Genomic DNA, 22,632 nt, shown 5'->3' with positions numbered 1-22,632 from the left:
CGCACTGAACACAAGTGTAAAAATCCATGGAGCGAAAGCATTGAGCATGCGCAGACATATTGGGTGGGCGTGGCTTCCTTCCGCCGCCCGCCCCTCCCTGCGTCCGTCCCGCAGCGCCGTCGGGATGCGCGTGCGCCGCAGAGCCCTGAGGGCTGTGCTGCCACATCCGGTGTCTGGCGGCCTGGGGATGTTTTGTTTTCTTGGCTGAAACTAGCAGAACCAGAGGCGGCCCGGCGCGGCGCGATACCAGGCTGCAGACCGACTGCACGGGCCGGGGCGGGCGTAAGTGCCAGGCGGAGAGTCGGGGAGGAGGGAGCGGGCAGGACGAGGAACAGCCGTAGGTTGTTGGGGCTCGGATCGGGCCTGTCTGGCAGATGCTGGCAGTGTCGTATCTCCACTTTCTGGGAATCTGCAGACTCGGCCTGTGCCTCACTGGCTACTTCCTCCTGTCCCATGTCCGACCCGTGGAGGGAGAGGGCGACCGCGCCCCGACCCCGGCCTTGCTGTCGGACTAGTGGGGGATTTCTTGAAGGGACCGCGCCTCTTCCCCTGGAGATGACGGGATCCTTGAGAATCATCTCATCCTAAACTTTAAAGATGGAGAAACTGAGAGGCTGTGTAACATGGCTCTTTCACAGTGAGGGCGACCTAGAACTCATTTCAAGATATGCCAAATCCCAGTCCTCTCTCTGGACATAATTGTCATAAAGTGGAGGGCGGAGTTTGGGCATGAGTGTGCCAGTAATCATGCACAGAAAGGTGGATTCGGGGCGGGGACGGTTGGTTGAACTGAAAATATGGACTGATAATATTCCTCCCAGGGAAAAATAAAATGAGTGAATTTTCGAAACTCAGGATAGCTTATAGTTGTACTAGTCCCCAAGGCCTGTTAGCACTGGTAACAATCACAGCTTTTAATACTTAATGTGAAAACAAGGAGATTACCATTGGATTCATTGGCTCTTTTTAGGATGTAACGTGTTACTGGATAACCATAATTTCTGGCTACAGAATAGTTTCCTGGATGAGTTCGGCCTTTGCTGTAGGAGTTTGGATGTTTATTGATGATCAGCATCTTGTAGGTACTTTAGGCCTTTTCCTTTTCTGAAATAGAGATAATAAGATGTGTCTCAGGTCAGATCTCTCTGTACAGCTTAGCCCAGGGGAATGTTTAGGTAATTTATTAAGGCAGTTTAGGCCTGTTGTAGTAATGTAAATAGCAGTGGATTTTTTATGTGTGCCTGAATTAACATTAACCTCAATACTATGCTTTCTTTTGGTTGGAAAATATCTGTTTTTGAATCATAGGTAGGCATATTTAAATAAATATATGTTTCTAATATAGAAAGGACACCTAAAAGGCAGGCTTGGAAAAGGAAAAAATGGAAATGGTGTGGGTGAAAGGAAGTGATGTGGGTGGAGGTAAAACCTGGAGTGCTGTGTTTTAATATCTCAGTCGAGGTGTGAAGAAATACACGTTCTACAATAAAATGTATAAATTCCAAAGAGAACATTTTTTCGTCCTAATCCATGCATTAACCAGAGCCAAAGTTTAGGAATCATGTCTCCACTACCTAGTGTCCTTGGACTGTTAATGTCAATATTATATAATAACTAGATTGGAAGCAAAATTATTTTAAAAAGAGCATCTGGGGTTTACTAATCATTATACTACATTATTGTTTTGGTTTTCTAGCTGCTAAAACAAATGCCATACAATGGTTGGCTTAACAAAGGAATTTATTAGCTCACAGTTTCAGAGGCTAGAAGGCTTGCTTTTTCCTGAGGTTGGTATCTTCTGGCTGGCAAGCAGTCGTTGGGGATCCGTGGCTTTTCCGCCACATGGAATGCGTATGGCAGTGCCTTTTCCATTCTCTTCTAGGTTCTGTTGACTTCCAGCTTCTGGCTGCTCCCTGTGGCATTATCTCAGTCTGACTTTAACTCTGTTTATAAAGGTCTCCAGTAATCCTCATTAAAGCCCAACTTAATTCAGTTAGGCCACACTTTAACTGAACTAACCCATCAGTAGGTCCTATTTACAATGGGTTCACACCCACAGACATGGATTAAGTTTAAAAGAATGATTTTCTGGGGTACATAACTCCAAGCTGCCATAGTTATTAAAAGGCTCACTTAAACTAATTTAATAACCCCCTTGGAAATAATATGTAGCAGTTTTCAGGAGGAGGTCAACTAGTCATTTAAAATTTTTCTGTGTTTGGGTACCTACCCAACTTTGTTCATATTACTTAAATAAACCAAAACCTTCTTTTAAATTAAAATAATAATAATAATAATAAACCTAAATGAATCCAAAATTTGTTTTCCAAAATTACAATGTGGAAATTCATCAAAAACTAAATGAAATATTATGAAGAAGTATGTGGAGCCAAAATAAAGCATTTGTAACTTCACTTCTATTAAGTTATTCCTGAACTGTCTTTTAATTATTTTCTGGGAACATACAAGTCAGGTTTGAAGCAAGTAAATAATAACACTTTACTTTGTCATTTTATGTTTTGTGTTTTCTTTCTTTTAGTGACTTGGAATAATGTCTGGATTTCTAGAAGGCCTGAGATGCTCAGAATGCATTGATTGGGGGGAAAAACGCAATACCATTGCTTCCATCACTGCTGGTGTTCTAGTGAGTGTTACTGAGGACTTGGGCCTTCGTTTTTTTTGGTGTGTTTATGTGCTTTGCATTCTGCGTGATGTTTTTAAATGTGTACTGTTTATTTTATTTTTGAGCACTGAATTGGACAAATGTTGATTTTGTTTTGTTTTTTTATGATGGGGTTGAGTTAACTGGTTCTGTTTTGAGGGTTGAAATTATGATTTGAAATTTGAGTAATAGATTGGTTAATTTTTTTTAACTGCATGGTAAAATGGTATAAGATAGTACATTTTTATATTTACTTATTATATAAATTATGCCTTCTCTTATTAAGTAAATTAAGTTACCAGAAATGTTTAAGAAACAACCAGGTCAAAAACATTTCAAAAAATGTGATTGCATTTCTTAATAATCTGGAGTTAACTTTCTTCTCAATCATGAAAATAAAATAGCAGGAAACTGCTCAAAATATATTGCTTAGAAGTAATTTACAGTATAAAATTCTTATTTACAAAAGACTGATATCTTGCATATATAAAGAAATCCTACAACTCAATGACAATAGTACAGACAGCCCAATTATAAAATGGGCAAAAGATATGAAAAGACAGTTCTCTGAAGAGGAAATACAAATGGCCAAGAAACACATGAAAAAATGTTCAGCTTCACTAGCTATTAGAGAGATGCAAATTAAGACCACAATGAGATACCATCTAACACCAATTAGAATGGCTGCCATTAAACAAACAGGAAACTACAAATGCTGGAGGGGATGTGGAGAAATTGGAACTCTTATTCATTGTTGGTGGGACTGTATAATGGTTCAGCCACTCTGGAAGTCAGTCTGGCAGTTCCTTAGAAAACTAGAAATAGAGTTACCGTTCGATCCAGCGATTGCACTTCTCGGTATATACCCGGAAAATCGGAAAGCAGTGACACGAACAGATATCTGCATGCCAATGTTCATAGCAGCATTATTCACAATTGCCAAGAGATGGAAACAACCCAGATGTCCTTCAGCAGATGAGTGGATAAATAAAATGTGGTATATACACACGATGGAATACTACACGGCAGTAAGAAGGAAGGATCTCGTGGAACATATGACAACATGGATGAACCTTGAAGACATAATGCTGAGCGAAATAAGCCAGGCACAAAAAGAGAAATATTATATGCTACCACTAATGTGAACTTTGAAAAATGTAAAACAAATGGTTTATAATGTAGAATGTAGGGGAACTAGCAATAGAGAGCAATTAAGGAAGGGGGAACAGTAATCCAAGAAGAATGGATAAGCTATTTAACATTCTGGGGATGCCCAGGAATGACTATGGTCTGTTAATTTCTGATGGATATAGTAGGAACAAGTTCACAGAAATGTTGCTGTATTAGGTAACTTTCTTGGGGTAAAGTAGGAACAGGTTGGAAGTAAAGCAGTTATCTTAGGTTAGTTGTCTTTTTCTTACTCCCTTGTTATGGTCTCTTTGAAATGTTCTTTTATTGTATGTTTGGTTTTTTTTTAAATTTTTTTTCATACAGTTGATTTAAAAAAGAAAGGAAAGTTAAAAAAAAAAAAAGAAAAACAAGGAAAAAAATATGTAGTGCCCCCTTGAGGAGCCTGTGGAGAATGCAGGGGTATTGGCCTACCCCACCTCGATGGTTGCTAACATGACCACAGAAATAGGGGACTGGTGGTTTGATGGGTTGAGCCCTCTACCATAGGTTTTACCCTTGGGAAGACGGTTGCTGCAAAGGAGAGGCTGGGCCTCCCTATAATTTTGCCTAAGAGCCTTCTCCCGAATGCCTCTTTGTTGCTCAGATGTGGCCCTCTCTCTCTAGCTAAGCCAACTTGAAAGGTGAAATCACTGCCCTCCCCCCTACGTGGGATCAGACACCCAGGGGAGTGAATCTCCCTGGCAACGTGGAATATGACTCCCAGGAAGGAATGTAGACCTGGCATCGTGGGACGGAGAACATCTTCTTGACCAAAAGGGGGATGTGAAAGGAAATGAAATAAGCTTCAGTGGCAGAGAGATTCCAAAAGGAGCTGAGAGGTCACTCTGGTGGGCACTCTTACGCACACTTTAGACAACCCTTTTTAGGTTCTAAAGAATTGGGGTAGCTGGTGGTAGATACCTGAAACTATCAAACTACAACCCAGAATCCATGAATCTTGAAGACAATTATATAAAAATGTAGCTTATGAGGGGTGACAATGGGATTGGGAAAGCCATAAGGACCACACTCCCCTTTGTCTAGTTTATGGATGGATGAGTAGAAAACTAGGGGAAGGAAACAGACAGACAAAGGTACCCAGTGTTCTTTTTTACTTCAATTGCTCTTTTTCACTTTAATTATTATTCTTGTTATTTTTGTGTGTGTGCTAATGAAGGTGTCAGGGATTGATTTAGGTGATGACTGTACAACTATGTAATGGTACTGTGAACAATCGAATGTATGATTTGTTCTGTATGACTGCATGGTATGTGAATATATCTGAATAAAATGAAGATTAAAAAAAAAATTCTTATTTACATTGCAAATCCCTTGAGGGATCTGATGTTTTTGTTTTATGATTTTATGCTGTCATGTGCTCTACAGAGTGAATATTAAGTAAAAGAAAAATAAAAATCCAAGTTTAAATATCTCATCTTAAACCTACTGTAGAAATTCTGCTCTCACAAATATCAAAAAAAGTTGGAAATTTTAGTCTCTGAAGAAAATATCTTGACTACATTGAAGTGAAGGTTAAAAAAAAGGCGGGGGGGGAATAATGCTAACCAGTAAAAATGTCATTAATAGAGTATGGATCTGCCTATACCCAACAGAAATAATTTGAAAGGCCCGAAATAATTATTTTTAAATAGTTGCTAGAAGATGGTGGTTCTCAGAGCTAACTGGGTCAGGTGTGGGGAAAGGACTACTTCCAAAATCTTCTAAGCTACTTGTCAGAATTTGATTAATATTTTAAGTTTCTGCCCAGATGATAAAATATTTATGCAATTTGTGTTTTTCATTATGTATTTGCCCACGATACTATCCAGAAACAAATTCAAATAAGATAAATTATAATCTGATATTTAAATTGAATTTAACATCACACCTAAAACCATCTGTGGGCTGTACCATAATTCTTAGAACTAGGGACATCAAAAGGAAAAACATAATTGTAGAGCCATTACTTATTTCACAATGCCAAGAAGATAGCTAAAATTCTTGACACTTCCATCAGATGCAAAATATATCAAAAATAATTTGAAGTTTCTTCGTTTTCAATAATAACATCTTATAATAGCAACAACAGACCTCTTTGGTCAGTTAGAATTGGAGTCACTTTTTTCCTTTCTGTAACTCGTTTCTAGTTTACAAATTTAAATTACAGACTTTATTATGACTGTATAAAATAATGATTGGAGTGGATTTAGAAAAGAAATGCATGTTAATAAATAGTAATTACTGTAAGATTTAAGAGTGTCTAATATTCAGTCAAATATTAAGCCATGGACAAGTGATGTGCAAGATACTATGTTAGAATATTTAAGAAAATTTTGAAATTCATTTGACGAGATCTCTTCATTTAGACACCTTGCTCTCTTTAGCCAGTAAGGTCTAAAATTATTGTAATTTCTCATTGCTTTCACCTCTTGTTTTGTTTAGTTTTTTACAGGCTGGTGGATTATCATAGATGCAGCTGTTATTTATCCCTCTATGGATGAGTTCAACCACTCATACCATGCCTGTGGTGTTATAGCAACAATTGCCTTCCTAATGTAAGTGTCACTGTTATTAGAATCACTTACATAGATTGTCACCAGACAAAAATGTTTTGCATATAATTGTGTAGCCTTAAATCTTTTAAATGTTAACAGTTACATAATGGCCATAATTAAAAAGTTGAATGGTAGAGAAGGGCTTATAAAGAAAAGCAGCAGTCCTCTGTTCTATTCCTCCTTCCTTCTCTCCTTTCACTTCTACTTCCCAGCTTCTCTCAAGTATGCTTTTATTTCTATACTGCCAATGATGATAACTTCACATTTAGGTTAGAAACCTTGTACTTTGTTTAAAATATTTATGAAGTTTTTATATTCTGAGCACTGACCTAGATACATGAGATATAGTAGTGAACAAAACAAGGAAAACTCTTTGCCTTCATGGAACTTGTATTCTGATGAACTAGGTAGATACTAACTAAACAGAAATAAATTAAATACATGGTATGTTAGAAAATGATAAGCTATAGGGAAAAAAAATAAGACAGAGAGGGGAGATAGATGTCAACAGGGGCTGTAGATTTTCTATAGAGTCAAGGAAGACCTCACCAAGAACGTGATTTTGAATATTTATATTAATGTTTTTCATTAAATTTGGGAAGTTTTCTGCCATTATTTATTTGAATATTCCTTCTGCCCCTTTTTTTCTTCTCCTTCTGGGATTCCCATAATTCTTTTTTCTTTCTGTTCCTTAGCCTGAATAATTTCAATTGTCTTATTTTTTAGTCTACTGATTTTTCTCTTCTCCCAGCTCCAATCTGATATTGAAACCCTCCAGGGAGTTTTTCGTTTCAGTTATTGTGGTCTTCAACTCCAGTGTTTCTGTTTGGTTCCTTTTTATAATTTCTATCTCTTTATTGGGATTCTTATTTTGCTCATTTTTCACTTTCCTGGTATTCTTTAGCTCTTTGTCGATTAGCTCTTTGAACGTATTGAAGATCATTTTTAAAATTCTTTGTCTGGTATATCTAACAGCTGATGTTCTTCATTGATGGTTTCTGAAGTTTTACCTTGTTTCTTTGATTAAGCCATCATTTCCTGTTTCTACGTTTTGTAATCCTTTGTTAACATATTGTACATTTTATTATTTTAACATCTTAACTCTGGAATTCAGTCTCTGAGCTGTCTGTTCCTTAAGTTTTTTTCCAGCTAGTGATATGACAAGATTGCCTGGAATTCCAGGAGCTAACCAAAACAAACAGCCAGCACAAAAAAAAACACCCTTCATAGTCTGTAAATTGGCCCTGTGTTGGCTTGTACTTTCCTTCAGAGTTAATTCTTTCTACCAAGAAGATCAGCCCAAGGCAAAAGTGCAGGGTCCTCTCTGTCTTTTCTGAGCATGAATATTGTCCTCGCATGTGCTCCTGGCCTTAGTAATTCTCCCACTTACAAAGGGATCTGAATACTCCTCTATTCCATATGGAATAGACTTCCCACCCCTCCTGGGTGCTCTATTTTATGGTCCCTTGCCCCAGGCCAATTCAATTTGATTGTTTCTAACACAGCTTTAGCTTTCTGCAAGCTACTCTGCCTTCAGAGGAGATTGTGGGAAGGCAAGCCAGGGAGAAGTGTCCTGGTGCTATCCTTCAAGCTGCCATCCAGCAGATTATCACCAATATACATGCGCTAAGGAATCACTGTGTCCCCTCTGGAACCAGGCAAGGGCCACACTATCAGCGCAGGCCTGTGGGAAGGTTGGGGGAAGGGCCAGCAGGGGTGCCTTGAGCTTTTCCTACCATTTTGTTTGTTTGCTTGTTTTTGTCCATCTCTGCAAAGTATGCTGTTGGAATTTTTATTGGGATTGTATTGAATCTGTATGTCATTTTGGGTAGAACTGACATACTAACAATATTTAGTTTTCAAATCCATGAACACAAGTGTCCTTCCATTTATTACAATGTTCTTTGATTTCTTTTAGCAATGTTTTGTAGTTTTCTACATATGAGTCCTTTACATCTTTCGTTAGATTTATTCCTAGATACTTGATTCTTTTAGTTGCTATTACAAATGGAATTTTTTTCTTGATTTCCTACTCAGATTGCTCCTTACTAGTGTGTAGAAACACTACCGATTTTTGTGTGTTGATCTTGTATCCTGCCACTTTGCTGAATTCTTTTATTAGCTCTAGTAGCTTTGCTGTAGATTTTTTGGGACTTTCTATATATAGGATGATGTCATCTGCCAATAGTGAAGGTTTTACTTCTTCCTTTCCAGTTTAGATGTCTTTTATTTCTTTTTCTTGCCTAAATGTTCTGGCTAGAACTTCCAGCACAATATTGAATGACAGTGGTGACAGTGGGAATCCTTGTCTTGTTTCCAGAGTGCAAGCTTTCAGTCTGTCATCATTGAGTGTGATGTTGGCCATGGGTTTTTCATCAGGTTGAGGAAGTTTCATTCTGTTCCTACTTTTCAAAGTGTTTTTATCAAGAAAGGATGCTAGGTTGCCTTTTCTCCATCAATTAAGATGATCATGTGGTTTTTTCCCTTCATTTTGTTAATGTGGTGTATTACGTTAATTGATTTTCTTATGTTGAACCATGCTTGCATACCTGGGATAAAACCCATTTGATTATGGTGTGTATTTCTTTTAATGTGCTGTTGGATTCAATTTGCAAGTATTTTGTTGAGGATTTTTGCATCTATATTCATAAGAGAAATTAGTCTGTAATTTTCTTTGCTTGTAATACCTTTATGTGACTTTGGTATTAGGGTGATTTTGGCCTCATAGAATAAATTAGATAGTGTTCCTTCCTCTTCAGTTTTTTGGAAGAGTTTGAGCAGAACTGGTATCAATTCTTCTAAGAATTCACCTGTGAAGCCACTTGGTCCTGGGCTTTTCTTTGTTGGGAGGTTATTGATGACTGATTCAATCTCTTTACTTGGTTTGTTGAGATCTTCTGTTTCTTCTAGAGTCAATGTAGGTTGTTTATGCATTTCTAGGAATCTGTCCATTTCATCTAGATTGTCTAATTTGTTGGCATACATTTGTTCATTTTATCTCTTATGATCCTTTTTATCTCTGTGGGTTCAGTAGTAATGTCCTCCCCTCTCATTTCTGATTTTATTCATTTGCATCTTCTCTCTTTTATTTTTTTTTCAGTCTGTCCAAGGGTTCGTCAATTTTATTGATCTTTTCAAAGAACCAACTTTTGGTTTCATTAATGCTTTCCATTGTTTTTCTATTCTCAATTTTATGTGTTTCTGCTTTAATCTTTGTTATTTCTTTCCTTCTGTGTTTGCTTTGGATTTAGTCTGCTGTTCTTTTTCTAGTTCCTCCAGGTATGCAGTTAGGTCTTTGATTTTAGCTTTTTCTTCTTTCTTAGTGTGAGTATTTAAAGTTTTAAATTTCCTTCTCAGCACTGCCTTCACAGCATCACATAAGTTTTGATATATTGTGTTCTCATTTTCATTCATCTCAGGATATTTACTGATTTCCCTTGCAATTTCTTCTTTGACCCACTGATTACTTAAGCATGTGTTATTTAACTTCCATATATTTGTGGATTTTCCATTTCTCTGCCTGTTTTTGATTTGCAGCATTCCATTATGGTCAGAGAAGATGCTTTGTTTAGTTTCAATCTTTTTTAAGTTTATTGAGACTTGTTTTGTGATCCAGCATGTTGTCTGTCCTGGAGAATGGTCCAAGTGCACTTGAGAAAAATGTATGTCTTGCTGTTTTGGGATATAATATTCTGTATATGTCTTTTAGGTCTAGTTCATTTGTCATATTCAACTTCTCTGCTTCCTTATTGATCTTCTGTTAGACGTTCTATCTATTGATGAGAGTGGTATACGGAAGTCTCCAACTAGAGACACCCATCTTTGAGGCAACAACTGACTTCAAGGGCTTTGGTGGCTTCTAGCATTTGTAGACACTCTGCTGCTTTCCAGACACATCATTGGCTTCTTCTTCTCCTTATATCATTAACTTTGCTGTATAGGTGAACTCAATTAAATGAAAAAAGGCCAGTTTACTAACACCGCAAGCAACCAAAACAGCCTTGTGAGCCATAAGATGGTGTCCCTCGACAATCAGGGTGATGTCAGTAAACTGGTCCTGCTCTAGCTGTTCATTCAATCAGTCCAGGATCATTTTATGATGTTCAGGAAACTCCTGAAGGCATTCCATCATCATTTCAGCCCCCGTGGCCAGTGGGTTGCTTCAGGAAAGGAGGAGCGGTCCAGACCTGTGCGTCACTTACATCGAGATACCGCATCACGGACTCAGGCTCCTGCTGACATGACACCTTCCAAGCACTGACCAAAGAGGGGACAGCCATGCCCCCATCCACTGCCCCTAGGGGCTGGGCCCAGTGAGCCCAGGGCAAGGCCTTGTGCTTTGAGAAGTGGAATTTGGGCTGGCCGAGCTCAGAATCTTTCTACCGTTTTTAAGTTCCATTTTCTTGATTCAGTGCCCACCCAGTTACTGTAATCCTTTATTTTCTGGAGCTCTGGGGAAGATGGCTGTGCCATTTTTTGATAGTTATTCAAAGATTCTGTTGAGGAACCTGAAGCATCTTACCCTGCCATCTTTATTGACCAAAAGTCCCCAGCATAAGAAAGTGATTTTTGAGTAAAGACTTAAAGAAAACAAAAAAGTCAGACATAGGGATATATAATGATGCTCCTCACAAAATACTTATTACTTACAACAGGGAAAAACTTACAGTGAAAAAGGCAGGTAGACCCCCACTTTAATTAAGCGATCAAAGTGAGTATCACTAATAAAGGGACAAATCAAAATCATGTGCCCCCCTCCCCCCCAGTTGGATATATGAGAAGACCCTGTTACTTTTGTGCTATTTCTGCCACAAATGCATAATCTGAGTTTGTCATGAGGAAATGGTAATCAAACCCAGATTAAAAGAGATTCAACAAAATAATGACCTGAACCCTTCAAAAGTGTTAAGGTCATAAAAGTGAAAGAAAATTGAGAAACTGTTCCAGACGAAAGGAATCCAAAGTGACTTGAGAACAAAATGCAACTCATGATTCTGGGCGGGATCCGGATCCATTTGCTATTAAGAGCATTATTTGGGACAATGAGGGAAACGTGAATGGGATCTGAAAATGAGACTGTAGTTATGGATCAGTGTTAATTTCTTGATTTGATTGTGGTATTGTGGAGAACTATCTTGTTTGGAGAAAATATATGCAAATTTTCTAGAGTTACAGGGCATCATGTTAGCAACTTACTCTCAAATGTTTCCGGAAAAAACATTTACAACTCTTTTGTAAATTTAAGAGTATGTATAAAAATGATAATGCCAGAGAACAAATAGATTTTTTTTTCCTCTATTTGTCAGGCCCATTTTCTCTCTGCTTTTGCCATAAATGATTACATGTTAAGTATGTCCTATATGTACAAATAGATAACTAGATGGGATCAATCTAAATTGTTCTTTTACCTGTTCCGATCTTAGCAAGATAAAATGTTGAGAAGTTGGTTCTCAGATTTTATTTAGCAAGCATCAGAATTACCTGAGGACTTGTTAAATACAGATTGCTGGGCCCCAGGCCCAGAGTTTCTACATCAGTAGGTTTGGGGTGGAGCCAAAGGATTCTGTTTTCTAACACGTTCCCAGATGATGCTGATTCTGCTGGTCCAGGGACCACAGAGAGCATCTGGTTGAAGGAACTTGCTTAAGGTCCTATGAACCCATTACTCAAGACCCGCTAGGTCTGAACTTGGATTTAAGGAATTCTGACATATCTGGTAATTTGATGTCATGGATAGTTTCTTCCTGGAGCCAGACACCCCAGTTTCTTGATTTTATTTTATTCATATAGGATCAATGCAGTATCAAATGGACAAGTCCGAGGTGATAGTTACAGTGAAGGCTGCCTGGGCCAAACAGGTAAAGAGATGCAAACAACATTTTACCATACATGTTTACATCCTGAAAATGAGGATTCTAAATGTGAGGGCCATTGTCTCTTTCATGTCAGGGATGGAGTTGTAGCTAGAATATATGGTAAAAATAGCGTTTGGTCAAAGTTGCCTATTGAATATATAACCCTGTGCAATAATATGTAGATATAAATGTATGTGGTGTACAGTAGAGAATAGTATATAATAAGGAATACATGGACAGAATAGAATTTATAGTACTTTAAACTATACCAAATAAATTTTTTCTTCCTTTTTTTGCCAACCTTTGGTTGAATTAGCGTATCAGAAATTCACAGTTGATGAGATTCTACTGTATTGGGGGGATTTTTATCATTGTCATTGTTCAGGAATATTTAAAAAGTTTCTGAGTATCAGAGAAAATTTGCTTATCTTTGAATAGTTCAGAATCATAGAATTTTAGTGCTTCTGTTCGCCCGGGCCCTTCCTTCTCAATGAGATCACTCACATTCTCTGGGCTCCATGGCTGTGTGCCCGAGAAAGACAGAACAGGATGCACGTAGCACGGCTTACTTGAAGATTTGATGGGTCAGAGTTTAAGCAATTTAAATTGTAAATTTAAAAATTATATCTTTACAAAAATAAACCTTGATGTAGGCAAATTTCAAGAGTTTTGTTTTGTTGTTTTTTTTTTAATGAAACCAGAGAAATTCTGTAGGCCACCTTGGTCTGTGTTCTCAGATTCTCCTCTGAGAATCTCCTCTTTTTAGATGAACTTAAGAAGAAGGAGAGATATAGAAACACTGATCTCTAACCTTGTACACTCTAAAAGAATAGATGAATGTTAACAGTTAGTGTTGATAATAGTAAGCCAACAATAGCAAGAGCCAGGACTAAAATATGGTTGTCATATCTCTAATTAAAACTTTTTAGTTAGTCTAACATAGCTTTGGAGGTCCAGAGCCAGTTGTATTTATTTTAATATCATGACTTACAAGTAATGGCTTTTATTTTCTCAGAGCTAGTGTTTTATGTTTTTGGCACAAAATCAGAAATTAATATATAACATTCTATTTGCTATGCTTTATTGAGCTGGGCAGTGTTTTTATTAAAATGTGTTCATGCTAATTAAATAAAGAAACTCATTTATCTCTAATGACTCCATTTATTTTATAGCAAATTGTGATAAATTATAAATAAATATTTAAAAGTAGATTGTCCTCCTCTATTAACATAATTATACTGTACCTTCCTAAGTGCCAGCTGCAGTAACTTTGAATTTACTTTGCTACCTGAGTTCGCTGAAAGTGAAATATGATAGCTTTTAGTTTCATATATCACTGAATGTGAATTTTTTTAGTGTATCTATAGAGTTACTGTTTGAAAATACTCTCAGAGGACTTTAAATTTTGGAGTACTGTTTCTAAAAATAAGTAGAGAACGAACCTCTAAATAATGTAAAACATATTTTGTGAGATGTTTTATAAAAAGATTGAGTATAGTTTTTTGTTTGTTTGTTTTAATGTAGGTAGTTGAGGAAAGCAAATAAATGCCCTTAGAATAATACAGACCAACTGACAAGAAAAAGGCCGACATCTGCATGAATGAAGGATAGTTAACACATCTGCCATCATACTAATTTTAGACTTTACTGGCAATATGCATGTTTTCATTTGGGTGTTTGTTTTCTTTTTGAAAGAGTTAATTGTGCTGGCTGAGGAACAATTCTGGTAAAGTGTTACTTCTTTTAAGGTGCTCGCATTTGGCTGTTCATTGGTTTCATGTTGGCCTTTGGATCTCTGATTGCATCTATGTGGATTCTCTTTGGAGGTTATGTTGTTAAAGGTAAGAGAAAATACAGTTTACATTTTATTTCAATGGAATACTGAATTTTACGATAAAGTTGGTTATTTTAGAACAAAGATATTTTGTTTGTTTGTTTTTCTCATATAAATAGGCTATTATGCCAGGGAAATCCTCCACCCTGAATCAGTATTTTTGGTTTTTGTATTTTTAATATCCCTTTCTTCTGTATTTTTTCTTCTGATTTGGAACCTGGAATTGACAGGGCACATTTCCAAATCTGGCTTCTCTTTGGCTTCCAAATCCTCAAGCAGAATATATATGTTCTGTCGTTATTTGGCAAGTTTTAACTTGCTGAATAATATCCATCCAAACTAACATCCTGGAATTGAAATTTATTCAGTTAAGCCTCCCTGGTAATATGACGTGATCTCCTTTTAGATAGAAAAATAAATTAACATTCAGTTTGCATCTGCAGTGTCAGGTCAGTTTGAGGCAGGCTCAAGAGGAAACCTACTCTTAGGTCCCTAGCTGAAATTTTGCCGTGAGGGATTTTAAGTTTTTTGTGTTTTTTCTCTTGTTTATGTAATTTACTATGAAAGCCATATTACCAAAAATGTGGGAAATAGAAGAAAAAGATACTAAAATAATCCCACCACTCTTAAATATTTGGGTATATTTCTTTTTTCTTACGTTTATGTAGTTACAGTCACAGCATAAATAAAGTTTTGAACCCTGCTTTTTGCATTTATCATGATATCATAAGTAGTTTTCTTGCTGCTACAGAATCTTTATCATCATCATTATAAAACAAAAACATTCCTTTTCTTTACTGATCATCTGAATTGCGTGATACTTATTCATGATAGAAAATTGAGAATACAAAATAATTCAAAGAAGAAAATTAAATTCCTGATAATTCTTCTTTCCCAGATACAACACTATTAATACAGGTACCCCCTTTTGTAGGAGTGTCTTCATCTAAAATTTTAGGTTATTTTCCTAAAAGCTTCTAGAGTAAAGTAGCATAAGGTTATGCTTCTAGAATTATTAGCAGAAGATTAATAATTTTACAAAGTTGCCTTAGCAACTTTTTGAGCCAGTCTCATGGTAATAGTTAAAGTAAAGTAGTAGTGAAGGCCTATACAAATCAGCTGTGAGGTTAATCAGAATAACTTAAAACTGTTTTGAGGAAAAGTTGATATTTCATCTATTCATCATGCCTTCATTTGTCATTTAATTAGTAATCGTTAAAAGCCCCAATGTTAGGAAGTTATGAGAATTTATATTTCAGTCTCGGATAAAATCAGAACAAAATGTGCCTCCAGCAGTCTTCCCCATCTTCGTGAATGGCTGCTCCATCTTTCCAGGTATTTAGGCCAAAAACTTTGGGTGGTTAAGGCCTGTGAAAGATGGCACCTCTCCTTGTATCACAGCCAACATCCAATCCGTCAGCAAATCTTGTTGACTCTGCTGACAAAATATATCCTGAATCCAACCACGTTCTCCCCTTTCCAAAGCTTCCACCCTGGTCCCATCCATCACTGTCTGTTGCCTGATTTCCTGAAATAGCCTCCTACTCTTAGTACAGCAGCCAGAGTGCGCCATTAAACTCTGTCAGCTCATGTCCCTTTTCTCATAACCCTCCAGTGGTTTCTCACCTCATTCAGAAAAATCAAAGTCCTTGCTTTGACCTATAAAGTTCCGCTTAGGATAGTCACCCCCTTCAGCCTCCCTCCCTTCTCTGATTTTACCTGCTTTTTTCTCTTGCCCACCTGGCTGTTCCTATTCCTAATATGCCAAGCATGCTGCCCACCTCAGGGTTTTTGCACTTGCTATTACTGCTACTGGAAAGTATCTTTCCCCAGATAGCTGCATGGCTCCTGCCCTCACTTTGGGTCCCTGCTCAAATGTCACCTTCTCATGACGTCTTCCTGGCTACCCTTTCTAAAATGTTAATTTTTCTAAAATGTTAATCATCCGTTAATTTCCTATGCTTGTCATGTTTTATTTTCTCTCCTTACTTGTTTAATTCTGTTGATTGCCTAGCTCCAATGAAGGCAAGAAAAATTCCTTTCCTTACTGCTGTGTCACAGCAGTACCTTGAGCAGTACCTGGCACATCATAGGTACTCATAAATAGTTGATAAATGAACAAAGGAGCTATCACTTAACTAAACCAGTGCTATGCTTTGTCATATGTATTGGCATTTAATACCCAAACCAACCATAGTTCACTGAAAAATCAACTATGGTAGGCAGGAAAGCAGGTATTTGCCAATATGTCTGAAACAAAATGTTTTGGATTCATGTGCCTCTAAATGTTACAATTATTTTTACAGAAAAACCCACAGTCTACCCTGGAATTGCTGTGTTTTTCCAGAATGCCTTCATCTTTTTTGGGTAAGTTTGTTTTGTATTTTTCACCCAATCTTTTTTTGTTCATTCTGGTTTTTTTTTTGTTTGTTGGTTTGTTTGTTTATCAATAGTTTCTTTTATGTCAGTCACTATATTTGGTTGCTTAATTTACCCCTGTCCAGTGCCTCTCCTCCATGTTATTGTCATAAAATATGAAGAATGAGATTAAGAAGGATGCAGGGGTTGGTTTACTGCTGACTTTGGGAACATACATTGATTTAAAACTTGCTGCCCCCTCCTCCTTTAATGAAGAACTGTTATTCATGAAGATTTAGTTACATGACACTGACAATGTTCATTTTACATCTAGATCTCTAGCAGTTGCTTTTTTTGTTTTGTTAGCAGTTGCCTTTTAATGAAAGCCTACTTCAAACCATTTCTCCTCAAAATTTGGTTTCTGGGTACATTTAATAGTTCTTCCTTTCCTTGTTGTCATTACAACTTGTAGGTGAGATGTGAGGTATAGAGGGAAAAAGAGCCCTGAAGTTTTCGATCCTCCTGATGGAATTACAACTTAAAATATTACTAAAACCCCTTGTTCTAGTTTGCTAATGCTGCAGAATGCAAAACACCAGAGATGGGTAGGCTTTTATAAAATGGGGGTTTATTTCACTACACAGTTACAGTCTTAAGGCCATAAAATGTCCAAGGTAACACATCAGCAATCAGGTACCTTCACTGGAGGATGGCCAATGGCATCCAGAAAACCTCTGTTAGCTGGGAAGGCATGTGGCTGGTGTCTGCTCCAAAGTTCTGGTTTCAAAAACGGCTTTCTCCCAGGACGTTCCTTTCCAGGAAGCTTGCTTCTCTTCAAAATGTCACTCACAGCTGCACTCCGTTCCGTCTCTTTGAGTCAGCATGTTTTATATGGCTCCACTGATCAAGGCCCACCCCGAATGGGTGGGGCCACACCTCCATGGGAGTATCCCACCAGGGTCACCTCCCACAGCTGGGTGGGGCACATCTCCATGCAAACAACCTAATCCAAACATTCCAACTTAATCCCCACTATTCTGTCTGCCCCACAAGATTGCACCAAAGAATATGGCTTTTTCTGGGGGATATAATACATTCAAACCGGCACACCCCTAAAAACCTCAATACTTTTATGAATAGTCTTCTCTAATGTTCATTTTTTTCCTGGAAACTTGGACCCTGTCCTTTCCCCCATCCTTATTCCCCCAAAAAACTTTCTTTTTCCTCTGCATCAGGGGTTATTAATTTTGATTCCATGAGTAGGTTTCTGAAGATGGAGAACCACCAGAATTTCCCATATGCAAAAATTGGTGTTTCTTTCTATTTGTTTCTGGGAAGAGAGAGTCTGTGGCTTTCAGCACATTTCCAAAGTTCCTAATCCAAAAATGCTTAAGAAACTGCTACATATTCTAGGACTTTACTTCCCCATCCCTCCCCACCTATCCCAAAAAAATAAAAAAATAAAAAATAAAAAAGCCCCATCTCTGCTAGGGAGATTTACACCCTTGGGAGTCAGATCCCACGTAGCGGGGCAGGCAGTGAGTTCACCCGCCAAGTTGGCTTAGCTAGAGAGAGAGGCCCCATGATCTTTTATGCCTCTGTGTCTTTTGAAATAGTTTCCTCTCCCTGAAACATCTTCCTTCATCATCCCATTAGCTCCTGTTCCTACCAGCCTCCCATTCAGACTCCTACTTATCCATCAAAGCCCATCTCAACTATTACTAGCACTATAAATCTTTTTCTAACACATTCAGGCAGAATTAATTCTATGAGTTTTTGTGCTCCCTTAACATTGTGTGTGTGCATTTTCCCTAATACCACATGTGTCATCAACAAGGTAAGCAAGTTGAGGTTTGAGGACAGGGACTATATCTTATTTGTCTTTGTTGCCCCTGTATCTGTCTCCTAGCACACGAGAACACTCAAAAAAGAGTTTGTTAAATGAATATAATAAAACCAGACATATAATGGTTACATTCTGAATATTGGTTAACTTTTATAAAGTGACATTTGTCTCCACTACTCAGACTTAACATCTGAGTTGTGAAGAAGCTGGTGGTAAATAGCGCAGTTGAACATGAAGGATATAATGGAAGAATTCACTACCTTAGTTGGTTTCTGTTTTGATACATTCCATGATTGTTTTCATACAACTTATCAGTTATTCTTTGTTGCTAGTTCCCCACCATTCTCAAAATCTCACACATTCTTTCTTTTCCCAAACTTCAGGTAGTCATGTGATATTTCTTGTTTTATTCACAGAGGACTGGTTTTTAAGTTTGGCCGCACTGAAGACTTATGGCAATGAAAACATCTGATTTCCTACAGAACAGCAGCCTTGCATGGGTTTTTTACTGCTCACTCCCAATCTTTTGTAATGTCATTTTCTAAACTTATTTCTGGGTGTAGTCTCAGCTTAAAGTTGTGTAATACTAAAATCATGAGAACTCTTTAAACAACAAAAAAACTATTGTGGTATGCACTTGATTAACTTACAAAATGTTAAAGGAAACTACTTCACATGATTTATTTTTTATCAAGTTTTATCATGGTATAATTTGTAAAAATAAAAATTACAAAATAAATTTATGGATACATCTATTAAAGTATTTGTCATATCTGAGATCCAAAACTGCAACCAAAGTGCCCTGAAGATTTAATATATGTATTTACATGTGGCATCTTTTGGGTCAAACGCTAAATTAAATTAAAAACTATTCAGTGGTCAGAATTATTTCTCATTATATTTTGTGTTTGGCTTTTATGAGTTTGCCAAAAATTCTGTAAACATTTCATTGTAAATAGCTATTGAGGATTTCCCAAAAGGGGAGTGAGCATGTTGGAAGAGAGAAGCCCCGTGATCTAGCCCCCAGGCTCCTCACGTCCCTTCTGTGGGGATCTCTCCCACTGTGACCCTGATTCTCTGGGTGTGACTGCCGGGACACTTGGTCCTGGTGGGATGCTGACAGTCACGTCTACCACTGAAAGAAAGGAAAAGAATAGGGACTTGGCATTCCAGTCCATTACTCTGGTGACAATTTTTTTTTTTTTTTTTTTTGATCTTATAATAGATTGGATTCCATGTTTCATTTTATCTCTTTTTAGAAGACCGAACAATAGATTGGATTCCATGTTTCATTTTATCTCTTTTTAGAAGACCGAACCACTAAGCTCATGATAGACCAGCAAGGTCAATTATAATTACAAACATTAACTACTGGTAATTCTCATGGTCTGTTGTTCTCAGCAACTCTGTTATCTACCACCCAGGCTCCCCAACTTGGCAAAATGGGAATTTTTTTTTTTTTTAATGAACTTGCTAACTGTGGGATAAATGTTCTTCATTTATGTTTATGAAGTGATTCCTTTCCTAAATGTTTCTACAGTTACTCCTTCATTAAACACAAAATCTCTCTTAGGTGATTTAAATTTGTAGTACTCTCTTCCGTGTCAGCCATCATTATCCACCAATAAGAACTATCTTTGATGGACCTTTTGAATATTGTCTGGTCATCAGGACGCTACTCAAAGAAGTGACTGTTTTGCTGTCCTTCCACAGCATATCACTCCTGGTGAATTTTTAGATCCACAGATGTGAAAACTGGAGGTGATCTTAGAGGTTGAGTCTCTTTTCACAGATGAGGAATCCCAGACCACAGAAATTTAAATTATTTTCTCAGGGCCAAAGATCTAGATATTTAATACAAAAGCAGTGTATCTCCTATTCCACAATTGACCATGACATCTTCCCCCACTCCTAGTGCAATTCAGAAAGTGCTCAGAGAATGCAAACTGCCTTGTAAAACTGCTAGAATAAAAGCATAATGTCTGCAAGGGCTAAATATAAGCAAGTTCTTAATTTCTATTTTGTATTACCTGCTCTGCTGATGTAGACAAGAGTTAATTGGGTAGCACACTTTATTAAGCATGAAAAAGAAACTAAAGAATTGTAAATAAAATTGAACCAAACCTTAGTTATCGGTCTGCACCCAAGAAAATATTAATTGCACCATCTTTAATGAAAACAAACATCTATTTAAGACTAATAAATTACCACTTAAAAAAACAAGTTTGTAGTCTTTTATTTTTTAACATCAAATTTTTTATGGGGACATTAACTTTTTTTAAAGCAATTTTATAGAGATTAATATCAAATTTATCTTGCTTTAACAAGTGTCACATACAAAAAAAAGGGAAACAGCAAAATAAAGTTGTCTTGTTTTTGAACAGGCCTCCTTTTTCTTAGGTTCTTTTGCTTAAAATCCAGCAGCCAAATGAGGAAACTGTAAAAGCAAAGCAAACATTTTTTTACAGATGAACCCTTTTACTCTTAAAATTTGTATACATACTGATTCTGGCTTGATCTTTTTTTTTTTTTTTCCTGATACATGAACTTTTTATTCAGGGCTTACATGACGGCTCTCTCAGGCTGGGCAGGCATCGCATTCGCAGGGAAGACAACCAAGCGATACAAAGAGGACAGAAAGCCTTTTATAAGGGTTTAAGACAAAGACCTTCCTAAGGGTGGGGGAGCATAGATGCAGGAACAGATCACTCTGACCTGAGAGGTGGTACAGGAAGGACTAGAATAACACTTGAACAATTACATTTTGCTCTTTTTGTGAGACTAAGAACCTCTCACCTCCTGTCTGTCTTGATCTTTTGAAACAAACTTATGTTGACCTAAATGTCATCTCATCACACAAAGACCTGAGAGGTTCTTTCATAAAATCTGAGTTGGAAGAGATCGTGGATAGCTCATTTCGTATAGACCTTTCATGGATCATTGATAAATAGTTCTCTAGCTTCTGTTTGAACACTTCCAGTGATGGGGAACTCATTAACATATGAAGTAGCTCATTCTATTTTGCAGACAGTTCAAATTGTCAGAAATGTATATTGTGTCACCTGCTGGGCCTAATTAAATTCTCTGGCAAAGCATAGAAAAAAAATATTTTTCCTCTTCCACGTGACAGTCTTTCAAGTGTTGGAGATTCTTAGTTCCCCTTTGGGTCTTCTGTTCCATAAGTTGAATATTTGCTGAGTTCTGCAGTTATGCGTATTAGAGTCCAACATCACTGCATTTTGAATAACCTTGGGTCACAGAATTCTAGAACTGGAAATCAGGATAGCTAACACTTACGGGGTGTTTTCTAGGGATAAGTGTGCTAACATTTTACATACATTATCTCCCTAAATCCTCACAAGAACCCAGTAAGAGTTATTATCCCATTTCAGAGAGGGAGGCTGAGGCTCTGCAAGGTGCAGAGCTGGAAGTGGTAGAGCCCAGATCTGTCTGACTCGAGAGAACATGCTCTTAGAATGTGAAGAGTTGATCTCATTTTATGGAGGAAGAAACTGCCCAGAAAAGTAAAGTGATCTGCCCGGCCCCTGGCCTGCCACTCGGTGATCCAGGGCAAGAACTCAGATCTGCGTTCCAGAACGATGCTCTGTCAGCAGGTCCTCACTGAGGAGTCACTGGCAGGCTCCCAGTCTGTTTTCCTACTTTACTTTAAAAGCTGGCACTCTTCATTTTGGTTACAAGCATTTATTGGACCCTTACTGTGTGTCCAGAACATTTATTTTAAATCAGAAGCAAGGGTGATACCAATGTGACAAGGCCAGGTTTTAAGCACTTTGCATAAACAGTAAAAGGAACTCAACACATTTTGCTGTGTTTTTATGCCAAAACTGTAGTGGTGTTTATATTTCTTGGCAATAAAATCATTTTCAAAATAAACTGCCAATACTTGGTTCAGAAGCCAATGGATGATCTTCAGCATATTGCAGTCATTTCAGAATCCATCCTACATGCTAAATTGTACCATTCTACTTAACTGTAAGACATTCATTTTTTGCATTGTTCCCCCCCTCAAACCTTTGTGCGCGTCCATTTGCCTGTAGGATGAAATTCAAGTGGTTCTAGGCCACCTTTCGGACTCTCTTCACAGATGCTGCCAAGCCAGGTTACTTTATGCCTCTTTTGTTCTCGCTCAGTCTTTCCCTTACTTGGAATGCCTTTCCCCTTCCTGTCCCTTTGCCAAATCCAACACAGTTCTAAGCCCTATTTTCCCTCACCTCTCCAACCCCATGATCTCGCTCTCCTCTGAATTTTGCTAACAGCTACTACCAAGATTACTTATTTAATACTTAATAGAGCCGTGCACATATAAAGATCCAGCCCTCCTAACTTAAGTC

The 22,632-nt window shown here is 37.5% G+C and overlaps 2 protein-coding genes across 5 annotated transcripts in view; one reads left to right on the top strand and one right to left on the bottom strand.

Annotated features, from left to right (window-relative positions):
- The first annotated feature begins 125 nt into the window (after positions 1-125).
- Positions 126-20,503, top strand: TMEM50A (transmembrane protein 50A). Its single transcript, XM_037828134.1, has 7 exons — positions 126-282; positions 2,540-2,644; positions 6,275-6,387; positions 12,178-12,245; positions 13,991-14,083; positions 16,383-16,443; positions 18,697-20,503. Exons 2-7 carry the CDS (start codon positions 2,552-2,554, stop codon positions 18,740-18,742), a joined length of 474 nt encoding a protein of 157 aa, XP_037684062.1. The 5' UTR covers positions 126-282; positions 2,540-2,551; the 3' UTR covers positions 18,743-20,503.
- Positions 20,501-22,632, bottom strand: part of RHCE (Rh blood group CcEe antigens) — a 47,704-nt gene continuing 45,572 nt past the window's right edge. For all 4 annotated transcript variants that reach the window (XM_037828130.1, XM_037828131.1, XM_037828132.1 and 1 more), the window contains one exon: positions 20,501-20,717. In XM_037828130.1, coding sequence (XP_037684058.1) covers positions 20,691-20,717 — 27 coding nt within the window. In that variant the 3' untranslated portion in view covers positions 20,501-20,690. The remainder of the gene's footprint in view (positions 20,718-22,632) is intronic.

The sequence above is a fragment of the Choloepus didactylus genome, chromosome 2 (genome assembly GCF_015220235.1).
Source record: "Choloepus didactylus isolate mChoDid1 chromosome 2, mChoDid1.pri, whole genome shotgun sequence".
Classification (NCBI taxonomy): Eukaryota; Metazoa; Chordata; class Mammalia; order Pilosa; family Megalonychidae; genus Choloepus; species Choloepus didactylus.
This window is presented reverse-complemented; position numbering and strand designations above follow the sequence as displayed.